The 16,349-nt window shown below is 40.5% G+C and overlaps 1 protein-coding gene across 2 annotated transcripts in view; it reads right to left on the reverse strand.

Moving 5' to 3' along the window:
- GART (phosphoribosylglycinamide formyltransferase, phosphoribosylglycinamide synthetase, phosphoribosylaminoimidazole synthetase) overlaps positions 1-16,349 on the reverse strand; it is a 45,460-nt gene that overhangs the window by 16,499 nt on the left and 12,612 nt on the right. The window contains exons 3-13 of one of the 2 annotated variants that reach the window (XM_068144544.1): positions 15,662-15,836; positions 14,831-14,942; positions 13,646-13,714; positions 11,167-11,292; positions 9,858-9,945; positions 9,321-9,406; positions 8,550-8,718; positions 7,724-7,955; positions 5,084-5,178; positions 3,778-3,887; positions 3,040-3,238 (exon numbers count right to left, since the gene is read on the reverse strand). In XM_068144544.1, coding sequence (XP_068000645.1) covers positions 3,040-3,238; positions 3,778-3,887; positions 5,084-5,178; positions 7,724-7,955; positions 8,550-8,718; positions 9,321-9,406; positions 9,858-9,945; positions 11,167-11,292; positions 13,646-13,714; positions 14,831-14,942; positions 15,662-15,836 — 1,461 coding nt within the window. Of the gene's footprint in view, positions 1-3,039; positions 3,239-3,777; positions 3,888-5,083; positions 5,179-6,922; positions 7,956-8,549; positions 8,719-9,320; positions 9,407-9,857; positions 9,946-11,166; positions 11,293-13,645; positions 13,715-14,830; positions 14,943-15,661; positions 15,837-16,349 lie in introns of those variants that run through there. The other variant, XM_068144546.1, reaches the window with a different exon arrangement.

A 16,349-nucleotide genomic window follows, 5' to 3' on the forward strand; every position in this document is an offset into this window, starting at 1 on the left:
TGGAGAAATTATTGTCTAGTAAGTCACAGAATGGTTTAGGTTGGAAGGGATCTTAAAGATCATTAAGTTCCAATCCCCTTCACTAACAACATTCAAAGCCCTCTGTAGTTTTGCAGTCTTCCAACTGGAAATAAAATCAGTAAATAATACCATAGCAAGATGTCATAGAACAGGTACTTATGCTGAAGTATGAATGGTTTGATTGTACTTCATAAACTGAGGTAACATCTTAAGACAAATATAAAGCTAACAGTTCATGCAGAAAATATTAAACAAGAACCTAAATAAACAGCCTCTTGTTCCAAGCTTGTAAGCTACTTCAGAATGACACACTCCCACTTAGAAGGGACTTTTTTACTACCTTTCTTAAAGAATTGGGGAAAAAAAAAGGAAAGAAATACTCTATCACCAATTATAAAGTGATACTTGAGCTGTCATTTTTAGTCTTAAATTAAAGGTATTATGAAAAAAACAAAAAAAGGTAATTCTCCATGTATCACAGTATCACAGTGTCGCTAAGGTTGGAAGAGACCTCGAGGATCATCGAGTCCAACCTATAAACACAGACCCCATGACTAGACCATGGCACCAAGTGCCACGTCCAATCTCCTCTTGAACGCCTCCAGGGATGGTGACTCCACCACCTCCCTGGGCAGCCCAATGAGGAACGACTCTCTCTATGAAGAGCTTTCTCCTCACCTCGAGCCTAAACTTCCCCTGGCACAGCTTGAGACTGTGTCCTCTTGTTCTGGTGCTGGTTGCCTGGGAGAAGAGACCAACCCCTTCCTGGCTGCAACCACCTTTCAGGTAGTTGTAGAGAGCAATGAGGTATCCTGGCCTGCATCAGGAACAGTGTGGCCAGCAGGAGCAGGGAGGTCATTCTGCCCCTGTACACTGCACTGGTTAGGCTGCACCTCGAGTACTGTGTCCAGTTCTGGGCCCCTCAGTTTAGGAAGGAGGTTGACTTGCTGGAACGAGTCCAGAGAAGGGCAACGAAGTTGGTGAGGGGTTTGGAACACAAGCCCTATGAGGAAAGACTGAGGGAGCTGGGATTGCTTAGCCTGGAGAAGAGGAGACTCGGGGGTGACCTTATCACTCTCTACAACTACCTGAAGGGAGGTTGTAGACAGGCAGAGGTTGGTCTCTTCTCTCAGGCAGCCAGCACCAGAACAAGAGGACACAGTCTCAAGCTGCACCAGGGGAGGTTTAGGTTGGATGTTAGGAAGAAGTTCTATACAGAAAGAGTGATTGCCCATTGGAATGGGCTGCCTGGGGAGGTAGTGGAGTCACCATCATTGGAGGTTTTCAGGAGGAGACTTGATGGGGTGCTTGGTGCCATGGGTTAGTTGTTTAGGTGGGTTGGATTGGTTGATGAGTTGGACGCGATGATCTTGAAGGCCTCTTCCAACCTGGTTTGGTTTATTCTATTCTATTCTTTATTCACCCCTGAGCCTCCTCTTTTCCAGGCTAAACAATCCCAGCTCCCTCAGCCTCTCCTCATAGGGCTTGTGCTCAAGGCCTCTCACCAGCCTTGTTGCCTTGTCACCACAGACCTCATGACTAAACCATGGCACCAAATGCCACGTCCAATCCCCTCATGAACACCTCCAGGGATGGCACTTATTATTGAAATGTATTATGCACTTTTATTACAGATCTCAAAAGGAAAAATGTATAAATTGAGTCTTAACATCTTGGAATATGCTCATCTTAGTCAAACAAATCTCTGGCAACTCTAATTTTGCAATCAGTTTTGTAAGTAATGAAATCTAGTTTATCTAATTGTGGCATCATAGATTTGTCAAGGTTGGAAAAGGCCTCAAAGATCACCTAGTTCAAACCCTCCTGCCATGGGCAGGGATACCTCACACTAGATCAGGTTGCTCAGAGCCCCATCCAGCCTGGCCTTAAAAACTTCCAGGGATAGGGTCTACACCATCTCCCTGAGAAACCTGTGCCAGTGTCTCACCACCCTCATGGGGTAGAACTTCTTCCTAACATTCAATCTGAATCTACCCATATCTAGTTTTACTCCATTCCCCCTAGTCCTATCACTTCTGGGTCTTATGTAGTGAGCTCCAGCCAAAGCTTTTGTGGCATTCCTAAGGACATTCTTGGGCTTTCTGGTTTTATGAAGCTTGTGGGAACACAACAGCTGTGAGATCTCTCCTTTCCCGCCACATTTGGTTAAAATCGGGCAAGCAGTTGAAAGGATGGTATGTACACACACAAGGACAAGTGCATGCACAGGAACCTTGCTTTTAGAGGAAAACCTGAGGCTTTCTTTTAGGATAAAGGATAAAAGTAAGCAAATCTATTTGGCATGTTTTAAAATGGTCATGAAAAATACAAAGAATTGTTAGTTTTCTTTTAGTTATTGTCATAAAGGGAACGATACAAATAACAACATTTATATGCAAATTCCTGAGCTAACTGCAGCATTTGCAGAGTACTCTCTCCTTCCTTCAGTGGGTAGTATCATAGTATCAGTAAGGGTTGGAAGGGACCACAAGGATCATCTAGTTCCAACCCCCCTGCCATGGGCAGGGACACCCCACACTAGAGCAGCCTGGCCAGAGCCTCATCCAGCCTGGGCTTAAACACCTCCAGGGACAGCACCCCAACCACCTCCCTGGACAACCCATTCCAGGGCTTCACCACTCTCATGGTGAAGAACCTCCTCCTCACATCCAGCCTGAATCTCCCCACCTCCAGCTTCATTCCATTCCCCCTAGTCCTATCACTACCTGAGATCCTGAGAAGTCCCCCCCCAGCCTTCCTGTAGGCCCCCTTCAGATACTGGAAGGCCACAATTAGGTCACCTCGGAGCCTTCTCTTCTGCAGACTGAATAGCCCCAACTCCTTCAGTCTGTCCTCATAGGATAGATAATTTCTGAAAGCAAAGGCATGTGATGCTTTGGGGTTTTTTTTTGACCCCACTAAGATTCATCAAATAAGTTAGCAAAACACACACATTAAAATCAATTCTAAAGATACTGCATAAGGTTCTTCATATCCTTCAGAGAAGAGTGTTCATACCCAAAAGAGCACATCCTGCTTTTTTGCAAGCTTCAGCTATTCCTGCAATGACACCCTGAGCCACTTCAACGTCAAGTTTGCCACAGGCAAAATAGTCAAGGAAGAAGAGGGGTTCCGCTCCTTGGGCCAAGATGTCATTAACACACATGGCAACCAGGTCCTGACCTATGGTGTCATGTTTGTTACACTCTTGTGCAATCTGCAAAACAGGGAGAGAACCTGCTGGTTAGCTTTGAGAGACTGAAACACAAGCAGAGACTGCAATGGAAGGGGATGGAAATCATGCTGTTCCTCTAGATGCTTCTTGAGGAGCAGCTTAATGGACTATCAACTCTGTGAGCCTCTCCTAGCATTTTATCTCAGGAATTGTTACTTAATTGGCAAGTACAAAAGGCACTTTATGTAAGTGGGCTGACCTGGAAAGGGTTTTATTGCAGTTTGTGTAAACACAAGAGAAACCACGTAATTAAATGTTTTTCCCTATGAGCAATCTTTTTGAAGGTGGAGATTCTACCCTAATGAGAAGTCCCCAGTTACATACTTAATACTAAAAATGAGTTATTTTAGTCACCATTTCAAGTATGGCTATTTGCATGCCAGAAATTAAACATGTATTTCATTCCCTTTTTAGAAAGAAAAAAAAAAAAGGGGGCATTTTTGAAAGACAACTGATACTCTCTGTTAGCACATTCTCCCTTCTGTGCTGTTTTCCTTCCTTTATATGGATTTTCACCTTACCTTGAGTTTTGTGCCAACGCCATCAGTTCCAGATACCAAGACAGGATCTGTGTAACCAGCTGCTTTCAAATCAAAGAGGCCAGCAAATCCTCCAAGCTCTGCATTGCAGCCTGCCAGCCAGAAAACAGGATAAACCAGCACATTCTTACTTTCAGGAGTCTCTCCAGGATGCCCAACAAGAATTCTTTCTGATGTTTGCCAACAAGACATTGCTTTGCCACCAGGAAACTTCTCTCTGACATTTAAAGCCTCTTCACAGAGGCACAGGAGCTCCTAATCTTATGTTTGCTTTGTCTTTTGTTTTTCTTTAATATTACCTAAGTCTGAAAATCTAAACCTTTGTGATTACACATTCAGTAATTACTGTGACTGGTATGTTGCACTCTTACACTTAGTATTTTTTCCTGAAAACCAGAAGAATAATTCTGGTAACAGAGAGAAGCCCACTGCTTCCTGACACCAAGATGACAGGCCTTCCAACTGAAGGTGATAGGCATTTCCCAATTGAAATGCCTTATGTTTGTTAATACTGCTACTCAGAGTGTATTAAGACTCCTTGCTCTTAAGACTGGTTGTGATAGGTAAGTATGGTAGCCTTAAAACTGAAACTGGTTAAATCCTAAGAGTGACAGAGAGATGAGTAAGAAAATACTATGAAAGCTAAGAAACGACTACTTGTACTAGTGCATGTATCTGTAGTTTTTTTTCTCTAGCTGTATCTGACATTATTTGAAGGTTCCCAGTAATTTTGAAGCAGTAGTTTTTTGATACATTTAAAACATAATTCATTTATGAAAAGAATTGCAAGGACTTGCTAAAGCAAGATGTGCCTGAAATCACAACCCAACGAATGCCGTTTTAACCAAGCAAAAGAGGTGTCTTCCTTATCTGCCTTCATTGATACATTGCATCTTGGAGGAATTCTACATCTTGACACCTCTCAAAGCATTAATCTACACAAATTGTGTAGTTCTCTGTGCAAGAAACAATTATAATCCATGTGATCAAAAAATGGCACTAAATGGTATGATTTTTGCTCACAGTTATTATTTTAGGGTGCTGAACTCTATTCTCTAACATCCATGGCATTCAGGAGTCAGAGTTTAGAGTCATTTGGGGAAGAGAATCTGTAAATTTAGAGAAGCACATTTTGAAGCAATCACAGGCATTTGCTTACTGCAGGTTATTTCTTGTGTAATCTAGAAACACACAGAACACAAAAAATATGAGCCTATGTATCAAGATCAACTGATAAGTCTCATTGCCATGGCCTGACTGTAACAGGAATAGAAGGTGCAAGACTTACCTGACCTTGATGTGGCTGCAGCCAGGGGCTTAATTTTCTGAACTAAAGTATTCCCTGCTGCAATGTCTACCCCACTGTTTTTGTAAGTCAGGCCTCTGAAAAAATGTTTAAAGAAAAGAGAAGTTACAGCAATTGATGACCAAATGTACAAACATGTGTTTTAAAAACAATATTTACTACTTTAAACTCACTAAGGGAGTTCACCATTCAGAATTCTACTCTGCTGTACAGAAAGCTTGTTCATATGAAATGATTTCTAAGTATTCCAGGCAGGTTCAATGGCTCAAAGGTTAATCTTTTTGCTGTTTGGAACCTGACCTCAGACATGTATCTGAGGATAGAGATTATTACACCAAAGGAACAAAACTCTACTGCGGTGTCAGTAGTATAGTTCGAATGCTCAGTGTATACAAAAATGCACTGCTAAATCAGAACAACTCAGCACCGTGCAGGATCAAGCTCAAGCTAGCCTTTCAGACCAGAAGCACCACATAAATCAATAGTCTCTAGGATACTTTGAGTGTTCTACAACTGGACCTTAAGGGTTGGTTTTCCTTATCACCTGGAATGATAACGTCACAAAACCATCCACACCTCATTTTCACTTGAATGCACCTTCTGTTAAAGTATATCCTTTATATTTTACGTTAAAAGACCCAAGTTCCATTTTAGGAATCTAGAATGAATTGTCCCCAAGCTCTGGTTGCTATACACAGCCATAAAACAGAGAAAACAGGCTTAGGACAAACCTGTTTACGTAACTTGTCTGTCCATAATGACTAAGCGGGGACCATGCCATATTTCCAGAAGGACCTTTCATTCTGGAGATAGTGAGTTTAATGACCTCTAATTACTAGTTGTACCAAGTGTATCTCAATCTAGTTAAGCAGTTGTTATTTCTATACTGTCACTGACACAGACTAGGCTACCTGGTGCAGCTCTGTTTTAGGTTCATACCTATTTTAGCACTCTTATTGGTGTGATTCAGCATTAAGTGAAACACACTTGTGTCTTTAATATGCCACACACTTGATCAACAAGGACAAATACAACAAAACAGCTGGCCAAAGAGCTGTGCCACCAGGAAAATACAAAGGTATCTGCATTCACATTGTATCACTGCTCAAAAATTTGCATGAGGAAAAGTAATTATAGGGAGCAGTTGCTCAGCCTGTGAATCACTCAAGGAAATACCAGCCCTGCAGTAATAAGAGAGCAGTCTGGCCCTCACGGTCTGAACATCATAAATGTTCACCATATTTTCACCTTACATTTAAAAGCATGTTACCTACTTGGATTTGCTGAATCAACTTCTTAATTCTTCAATTCTTAAAAAAATACTTTAAAATTAAATAAATATTCTGGATATTTTCACATGGTGAAATGCACAGATAGGGCTTAAGCCTGCAAGGCTGCCAAGAAGAGGTGTGTACCCAACTTTACAGAGCAAATCATTACCTTTTCTTAACTGCGTGCAACACAGAAGCCAAAGTCAAATGTGCCTGACTGTCTGTCCTCCTAATCTGAGGGTGTCTGAGCAAAAAGTGGTGCAGACTGCAGGACAGTGAAGCAGCTGCTGGCTGTAAGCAGTTCCTAAGACCTTCTTCATGAGCTAGGAATCCTCACAGCATATGGGCACTCTAGTCAAGACACTTGCTGGCTACAGTCCATGAACTCAGTGGCTTAAAGAACTGTTCATTGAAGTACCTTATTCTCTTGCTTCACACACTCTCCTAATTTTTTTCTACAATACAAGTTCCAGTTACATACTTTCATGTAAACTCCTCAAAAGGTGCATAGTACTTGAGAGAAAGAAGACTGAATACGAAGGCCCTTGTTCATTTAGTAAGTTTATTGATCATAATTTTACAATATACTAAAGAGTATACACTGTAAGCAAAAATGGAACTCTTACTAATATGCTTCATAGACTACAAATAACCTATGATCAAAGTTATGTTTTGAGCTAATGGGAGCATTGGCAGGCAGATATGCTTCACATTAGGTAAAAATAGTCTAAAAACCTGCAGGAAGCTCTCACTAACATTAGAGAGACAGTAGAAAACAATGCTTAAAAAAAACCCCACACCCATATAATCTCAAGCCTATTAAACTGAATAGTGAGAAAATAAAAGGAATAATAATAGAATGGAACAATAAATCCTACCCATGTTGTTAGCTGTCTGGTTTGGTAAAATGCATGCCCCAGCAAGCTAGGTGTAGATTTTAACCATTTCTAACAACTCTAGAATGAACCAAAGAATAGCTCAAACTTTGTCCATCTCATGATATTAATATTAGACCTAGGGACAATACCAATCTAGAGCAAAAGACATGGTTTAAAGCCCAAGAACCAGAAGTTCACCTTCCCTAAAACAGGCAAATGTAAAGGCACAGGTTATTCCCATATGCTTTTCACTGCAGCATAGCTCACAACTTGGAGGAATAAGAACAAGGATGAGAGAGCCATCAAAAAGCCTGCTCCTTCCTTGGCTGGTTTTGCTTAGATGGCTTACAAGGGTGATAGTTAAAACTTGTCTAGAGTTATATATAGTAACAACATCATATTGTGTAAAATAATGACATCTTTAGGTCCTTTTTACACCAGTTATTTCCATTTCAAGTAGTTCAAATATCTACCTGGATTGCCTCAGGAAAGCTATAGCCCGATAACCAATGTCCTTTCTATAAATGGCACCCTTGAACTGTATGGCTGCTACTCCCTTGTTGGCTTCTTGCAGTGCTGTCATTAGATCCTCTTTAATAGCAGTTACTGTAAGGACTCTTCCTCCACTAGTCACCACTTTGCCATCCTTCAGGGCTGTGCCTGCATGGAACACCTCCAGTCCTAGTTGCTTAGCCCTAGAAAGTCCTGTGATAGTAATTCAAGAAAATAAATGCAGAAAACACAGTTGATTAGAACAGTCTCGATTAAATTACAGATGAAGAGGTATTCAGCACTTATTGACTGTGTCTAGAAACCACAACAGAATTCACTGTGATCATGCATGCAACTAGGTATAAATATCTAAACCCTCAATTTTTTAGGGAAAATAAATCTGCTATTTGTATGCTCACAGACAGAGGAAGAGCTGAAACATCTGCATACAACATCTAGTTCCAATTGGATGGCACACTGACACAGACACCACAGAGCAACATGATGGAAGAATCAGCCCAGAACTACTATTTTACTGTAACACACATTAAAGAAATACTACCAAACTTCACAATGTAGCATGGTGTTATGGTTTGGTCTCAACCCACCATACATGGAGAATTGGAAACGTGATGGGTGCAAAACCAATAATCTTTGATGTGTGAAAATTCACTCATCTCTTGCTGACCACAGGAGGTAGTTTCTAAGAATCCAAGTTACACTGACTGACCTTCATCTGGCACAAGAGAAAATGGAGGGAGAGCAGGAGAGGACTCAGGGTCCTGTGGTTTCTTCTGCTGTACTTACCTGTTATTTCCAAACCCTTGGGATATGTTCCTGGATACCCTTCGCTAGCCATGACCACCGTCACGGCTGCGCTGTCTTCAAACCAAACTGGCATGGAACTGGACAGCTTTTTATTGACAACTGCTTGCATAACTTCATACAAATCACTTTTCAACAGGGGAAGAATTACCTATAAGAGCACAGATTAGCCAATTAAAGAAAACAATGCCCATTGTTACATTTTCTTCATTGACCTTTCAAAAATGCTAATGCAACTGTAAAAACAACATTAAACAAGGACGTTCATGTGCTGTATTTTCACACACCATCTACATACCTTTAAAAATACTCTTCCTTAAAGATAATTTCTAAAGGTAAAAGAACTGTTACATGTGGAGAAGAAAAGTTGGAGGCCAAAAAAGCCTATTTGTTCTGAGGAATAGGAATAAAGAGGTTTGTTACCCCTGCTCACGGGGAGTAGAGAAAGGAAGGTGTGTGGTGGTTTACTTCCTTAATAAGTAAAAAAGATAAATATCTAATTCTATTCCAGAGAAGATAGACAAGTGTTGAATTTCCCTTCAAAGTTATTCCTGTAAAGCCCATAATTGAGTATTACCTGATGAAAGCTTCTCTGGAATGGAACAATTTCATAACAGATCTACTCTCTCGAATAAACAAAACTCTACATCTCAGTGCAATTCATCCAGAAGTTAGTTAAGAATAAAGGTAGATGGCAACAGACTTTTCTCCTTCCCATAATGCTGAACTCTGGCTACCTACAAAATAACTCACCTGACATTCTGGGTCACCAAATCTGCAGTTAAACTCAAGAACTTTAGGTCCATCTTTTGTAAGCATTAATCCAGCATAAAGTACACCTAGAATTAAAAATTATATAAAAAGCTAAGGAACTCCACAAGCCCTCCTTTGGTTGTTTTTTTTTATCCCATCTATCCAAATAGTGTTTACAAAGGATGCCCCCTGTGCTCATTTAAAGGTAGGATGTTACTACTCCAGAAGTGTTAAAAATAAATCAGGCAGAAATAGTTGTGATTATAATTTTGCAGCTGATTCTCAAATGCTTGCCTTTCTGCTCTTCCTTACTCGACATCCACCATTAATGAAATTATACCCAGTGATTTCAGTGGACTCTGAATCAAGCCACTGACACTAAACCCAGTTATCTAATAAATCAGGTATCTCCCTTAACTTGCAGTGTGTGTTAGCCCTAAAAGAAGGCAGTGTAAAAAAGTCTTTCTCCTTACGGTTAAAACTTTTTGTACATAAGTTTAATTAAATTAAAATTAAATTAGGAGCTTTTGAACATACCGAAATAGGGGACACCTTCTTTCCTCATGCCATCAACAGTTTTCTGAAGAACAGTATCTCTTATTTTCTGCAGTAAATCTTTAGAAATCTAATAAGACAGGATGAGAAAATAGTGTTAGCAAGAAGGGATTTTTCCTCCTGTGGTGGCCAGCATTTTTAAGAACCAAGCAGGACATCTGAGTGGTCTCTTGCTCACTCCAAAACATTTTATACAATGGAAAGCTAGTGATTTTTTTCCTCTCTCCTCAGACAATGTATCACAGCATTAAAACAACCACTTGCATTTGCATTATGCACTTGCATAAGAAGGACATCGAAACACTTGAACATTTCCAGGGAAGGGCAACAAGGCTGGTGAGAGGCCTTGAACACAAGCCCTATGAGGAGAGGCTGAGGGAGCTGGGATTGTTTAGCCTGGAGAAGAGAAGGCTCAGGGGAGACCTCATTGCCCTCTACAACTACCTGAAAGGTGGTTGTAGCCGGGAAGGGGTTGGTCTCTTCTCCCAGGCAACCAGCACCAGAACAAGGGGACACAGTCTCAAGCTGCGCCAGGGGAGGTTTAGACTCGAGGTGAGGAGAAAGTTCTTCACTGAGCAAGTTGTTTGTCATTGGAATGTGCTGCCCAGGGAGGTGGTGGAGTCACTATACCTGGAGGCATTCAAGAGGAGATTGGACTTGGCACTTGGTGCCATGGTCTAGTCATGGGGTCTGTGTTTATAGGTTGGACTCGATGATCCTCGAGGTCTTTTCCAACCTTAGTTATACTGTGATTTCTTCAGACACTTGTCCATGCTCAGCTCTACATGTGCTATCACTCCCATTGACTTCAATGCAAAAAAACATTTGTACAGACATACTGGAATTTAGAGAAGGCCTCCTGAAGATAAATGATCCAATTTTATTTAATAAACACAATCAGAGAAGTTCCTTGCCAAACAGAAACTAAACTACCTTAAGCCACAGTAAAACTCTATCATTAGCTTAGCTCAGCACAAGATAAACATGTGGTTTCAGGCGCTTGGCTTGAACGATCAGCATTTCGCAATACTTAAAAAGCCAAATCAAAATACAAGATTGTAGAAATCAAAACACTTCCACCCTAAAATTAAAAGTCACTCAGAAGAAATTCTCTTTAGAGAAGCAAATTTCTTCAGTTATGAATCTTACTTGACCATGCCTATTTGAGGCAACTCTTTCCATCCACAGGAGCCCACTCTCTCCTGTTTTTCATGGTGGAACTAAAAATTCACCTATGCTTTCAATAGCAGAGCTGTAAGACAGCTGTAGTGAAACATCAGTACAAGTTTACCTGAGGTGCTGGGGAATAAGCTCCCATCCCACCAGTGTTAGGGCCTTCATCTCCATCCATTAATCTCTTGTGGTCCTGGGCTGGAGGCATGGGAGCAATTGTGATGCCATCAGTGAAACACAAGCACTAGAAAACAAGGACAATAATTGAAACTCCAGTGTATAGTTAAAATTGAAGTGCAAATAAACTTGATTTTCAGTGTTGCAAATGGATGTTTAAGAGTGTAAGCTCTGTCTCTCTGATAAAAGAGCCCTACAGTATTCTAAATGTCGCCATTTTCCTTCAGTGCCTCATTTTGTATGACCATCCTACAGAAATTACTTTGAATAGAACACATAAAATGTTAGAAGCTCAGCTCAGTAGTTGCAGTGAAAATAAATACTCAAAAAAAAGAGAAATACTTAAAAATAATTCAAATAGTCCCCAATGGAAGATACTTCTTCCCTCTTTCTTCCTCCTCCCCTGCCTGGAAGGAAGGCACCACATTTCCTCTTCCATTTCCTTTTCCTTTTAAATAAAACTATTTATTTTAAAATGATTCACAAATTATTTGTATAGCAGATGCTTTTATCCTTAGTATCTTCATAACAACAAGCCTCCTGGCATCTTCTGCAACTGGATGATGATGTTCACCATTTGGACTACTACTAGCAGCACTACCTAAAGCATGTTTCATGATGCTAATTAAAAAAGCAAGCAAGGATTCTTCTGCAAAACCTGAAAATGCCAAAATATTAAAAGCTACAGTCATCTGTGGAAGGTGAACTATTTTGACAGGCAAGGCAAGCAGTATGTTTTCTTCACTGCTGTCAGACACCATAATACAACCCCCTTTAAACTGTGTGATCATCTTAGTGTGTTAGATCACAATAGGCCTGCTAGCATTCAAAGGACTAATTAAGAGTATTGCATATTTTCCACCAGAGAATAATCAGAGAATAACTCAGGGGTGACCTTATTGCTCTCTAAAACTACCTTAAGGGGGGCTGTAGACAGGCAGAGGTTGGTCTCTCCTCCCAGACAACCAGTACCAGAACAAGAGGACACAGTCTCAGGCAGCGCCAGGGGAGGTTTAGGCTGGAGGTTAGGAGGAAGTTTTACACAGAGAGAGTGATTGCCCATTGGAATAGGCTGCCCGGGGAGGTGGTGGAGTCACCATCACTGGAGGTGTTCAGGAGGAGACTTGATAGGGTGCTTGGTTGCATGGTTTAGTTGATTAGGTGGTGTTGGATGATAGGCTGGACACGATGATTTTGAAGGTCTCAGGTCTCTTCCAATCTGGTCTGGTCTGGTCTGGTCTACTCTACTCTACTCTAATTCTAATGATGATCTGGATAACCTCTAAGCACCTAAAAAGGTCATGCCACCCAGGGAATTAAGGGTGACCAATATCTGCCACACCTAATTTCTTCACATCAGGAAGGAAACCAGACTATGCAAAGATTTGCAACAGTTGGAAACGACAGCTTACTTTATAAATGCCACCACCTCCTAGTTGGATTATGCTGCATGCTGTGAACATTCAATTCCAGCTCCAAGACTCAGGAACCTGAGCTGGTACTTGGCTGCACTTTTTTGTATGATGCAGGTGTCAAGTTGCCCTGCCACCTCAAAATCTGGGCTCCAATTCTGCTTTTCACCTTCAAACTCTGCTCATTAAATCTGATTTTCTTTTTTAAATGAAGGAGCTGAATCAGCTTAAGACGAAAGAACTGCTCTTTCTGCATCTGCAGAGTAAGTCAACACTGTCAAAACATTCAACAGCCTTTGGTTCTAGGTCCCTTGTCCCCTGGTGCACTTCCACACTGCAATTATCTCTGACAATGAAACTGGTTGAAGAGGATGCTTGAGTTGATTCTTCCCTTGCTCCAAAGGAGTTTAATGATCCTCCATGATGCAATTCAATATATTCCCTTCATCAGTAAAGCTAATTAAATAAAGTCTCCATTCTCCCTTACTCTCAACCACTTCACCAGCTTGTTACCTGTACAGATTCAAATGGCACTGGGCTCTAAACCAGAACACAGCAAATGTGCAAGGCAGCATTGTTGATTTCCCTGGAAAAAGTCTTTAGGTCATAGCTTCACAAAGAGGTAACTAGTACCAAAGGCAAACAGCAGTGGAGAGGAAGCACTGCAGAAAGGAATGGATCTAATATTGTCTTTGGCATCAGAGAAACTGTAGCACAGAACTGTGCACTTAATGACAGCCAAAAATATTAGGGTTTGGTATTTTTTCCCCATGTGTCAACAGCTGTTTACTGCTTATTTTTATTTATTTGAATTACTTTAACAGACTGCAGGGAATTTGGTTCTTAACACAGCTATCTTGAATCGATACAACTTCACTCATAAACACAAAGCTGCCTTTAATTTGTGTAGCAAAATCCTACACACCACTGCTGTAGGGACTTAGACTGTGTTTCCTAAATCATTTACAGCAGGTATAATCAAAGTGTTGCAGTGAGATGTGCACTTACAGAAACTTCTTCTCCTTCAAGAAGTTCTTCAACAACAACAGTTTCCCCAGCTGTGCCGAAAGTCTTGTCCTACAGTAAAAGTAAAATCTCTTTAGCTTGGTTTCAGTTAAACTATTCAAAATGCAACAAGAAGATAATGGTTTTTTGAACAGAAAGAAAAATGCAGCACACTTTTGAGAGTGCTAATCTATTCTCCATCCTGGGTACATCAGCAATGGTGAAAGCTTTGCTTAGCTTTTCTTTTTATGCTTAAATAAATGCAGATTTTTGAGGCTGAGTGCTTTAAAATTGATATTTATGACTCACTGAGTAATTCCTCATGCTCTGTCTTCTGAAGTTCACACCTGTGACACTGGGACTAATAGCATGGACTGTCAAGTCTATAATCTGAACTTTTAGCTCCTAAGAAAATGCAGTTCTAGAGAATACATTGGAAGGGGCTAGTATTTTCAAATTCCAATGCCATGTTTGAACACTAACTGCATATTAGGCAGTTAAGAACAACCAATTCACTTAGGAGATAATTTTGTGGGTCTGTAGGACTATAACATCTTTTTTGTCATTGTTCAAGATACTGTGCCACATGTTAAGGCATGTATTTCTCCAATAGCCACACATGCACAACAAAATCAGAGGATCACAGGATGTTAGGGGCTGGAAGGAGCCTCTGAAGGTCATCGAGTTCAACCCCAAATGTCAGTGCACATCCTACATGCTGACTCTTGAAACACAATTGTGTCAAACAACATCTCCTATGAACCAGCATAGCACCAAGTTATAAGATGCTGTACTGCTGCCACCAGCTGAGGACCTGACTTGATATTCCTGTTGAGATAAAATTGCTTTGTTTTGCTTCTCTTCAGCTTTTGATGGTCCTAATATATTTAATATCCTACCCAAATAATCTCACTGAAATTTTACTACACATTAAGTGCTCTGTGTTCTGGGTTTTCATTAAGAACCCCTTTATTTTAGCCTACAGGAACTATGCCTAGAAAGAGTACCCTGCCTTGAGCAATAATAATACAGAGCTTCATAGCTACCCAAATAATGGGTAAAAGATTTCACATCTTTTAGTCAAGTTCCTATTACACAGAAATAAAGAGCATCTTTGAGATTCTGAGATGGTTAACAACTTGTTTGGTGTAAGAACACCTCCACTTAGTGCATGACTTTTCTACTCACTTGCATGATTTCTGTAACAGCTTTGCAGGCTTCTTCCTTGTTTGAAGCCACAATTACTCCTTTGCCAGCTGCCAGGCCACTAGCTTTTACAACTAAAGCAGGGAAGTTTGCACTTCAAAGGTAGAAAAGAGATTCAGCAGTTAACACTGTGTACTGAAATATACTTTCTAGGCATATTAACATTTCAGTAGTTGAAAGATCAAAATACTTAATCAGTTTTCATTGCAACTGTTTTACCTTATTGAACAATACACAAATAAAAACCAGGTTTCCCTTGTTATGTCTATGAAGGTTTTACACTGTTTTTTTTCCCCACCACTGTATTTCAGTACTATTTGTCCTGCATTCTGGTAGGACAGAGTTAATGTTTTTTCACAAGAAGCTGGAAGGGCCATGCCCAGGACAGCCAACTGACCAGCCAATGGGGTATTCAATCATCTGGACTGTAGTCTGATGAGCAGATTGTAACTTGCTGAGTAAGTCTCCAATGCAGAATTTATGTTTGTGGAGCAAAGGTACAACACAGAACTGCAAGATGGACTTTCCCAGTAGGTGACTTGAAAAAAATCCACAAACCAAACCAAAAACCTTGTCCTATATGTTCCTGTAAAAGGAACACTGAACTTCAGTTTTATTTTAGAGCAGTAAATAAGACCCATTTAATTATCATACTCATTGTAGTGTGTTAATGTCATGTTTGAGTACCCTTTAAAACCTTTACAGATGTTCTGTTACAGCCAAAGTATGGATGCATTAGGAAACATTTGACTGCTTGTTTTGGATACATAGCACACTGTACCAAAAATATTTCTCAAATGACAAGAATTTTACCTGTTAATAAAGCTACATGCTGCTTTAGGATCAGTGAAAGATTTCCATCTTGCAGTTGGGATGTCATGACGATCCAAAAACGCTTTGGAAAAGCTCTTACTGGACTCCAGCTGAGCTGCCTTTGCTGTTGGACCAAAACACCTTACTCCAGCTGCTGTCAAGTCATCAACAATTCCTAAACATGACAACATGAAAGAATCTTATAAATCACCAGACAATTTATAGGAGTCAAGCAGTCCAAGATGCACTGATTCATTGGAACAAGTATGTCAGGAATGACAAGCCAACATATATCTATCAGTGCCTATTTCACCAGATGGGCCTCAGATGCATTTTTCACTGTAATCAGTAGCAGCTAACCCTGCAATATCAGGGAGTAAGATCAGCGGCATTTAGTAAGGGATGACAATCTCCCTCCCCTTATTTTATTACAGATTTTAGTTGAAAAGCAGACATTAGTTTTTTTTTCTGAAGATAGTATCATAGTATCATAGTATTAGTCAGGGTTGGAAGGGACCACAAGGATCATCCAGTTCCAACCCCCCTGCCATGGGCAGGGACACCCCACACTACATCAGATTGCTCACACAACACCCTTTGGAAATCCATTTTCATTGCAGCACAACACTGAATTTCATGGACACTGCCACAGAGGATCTGTTTCCATTTCTACTGAAGACACTCAGAT

The sequence above is a fragment of the Melanerpes formicivorus genome, unplaced genomic scaffold, assembly GCF_026170545.1.
Source record: "Melanerpes formicivorus ecotype bairdi unplaced genomic scaffold, bMelFor1.0.p_v2 SCAF_11, whole genome shotgun sequence".
NCBI lineage: Eukaryota > Metazoa > Chordata > Aves > Piciformes > Picidae > Melanerpes > Melanerpes formicivorus.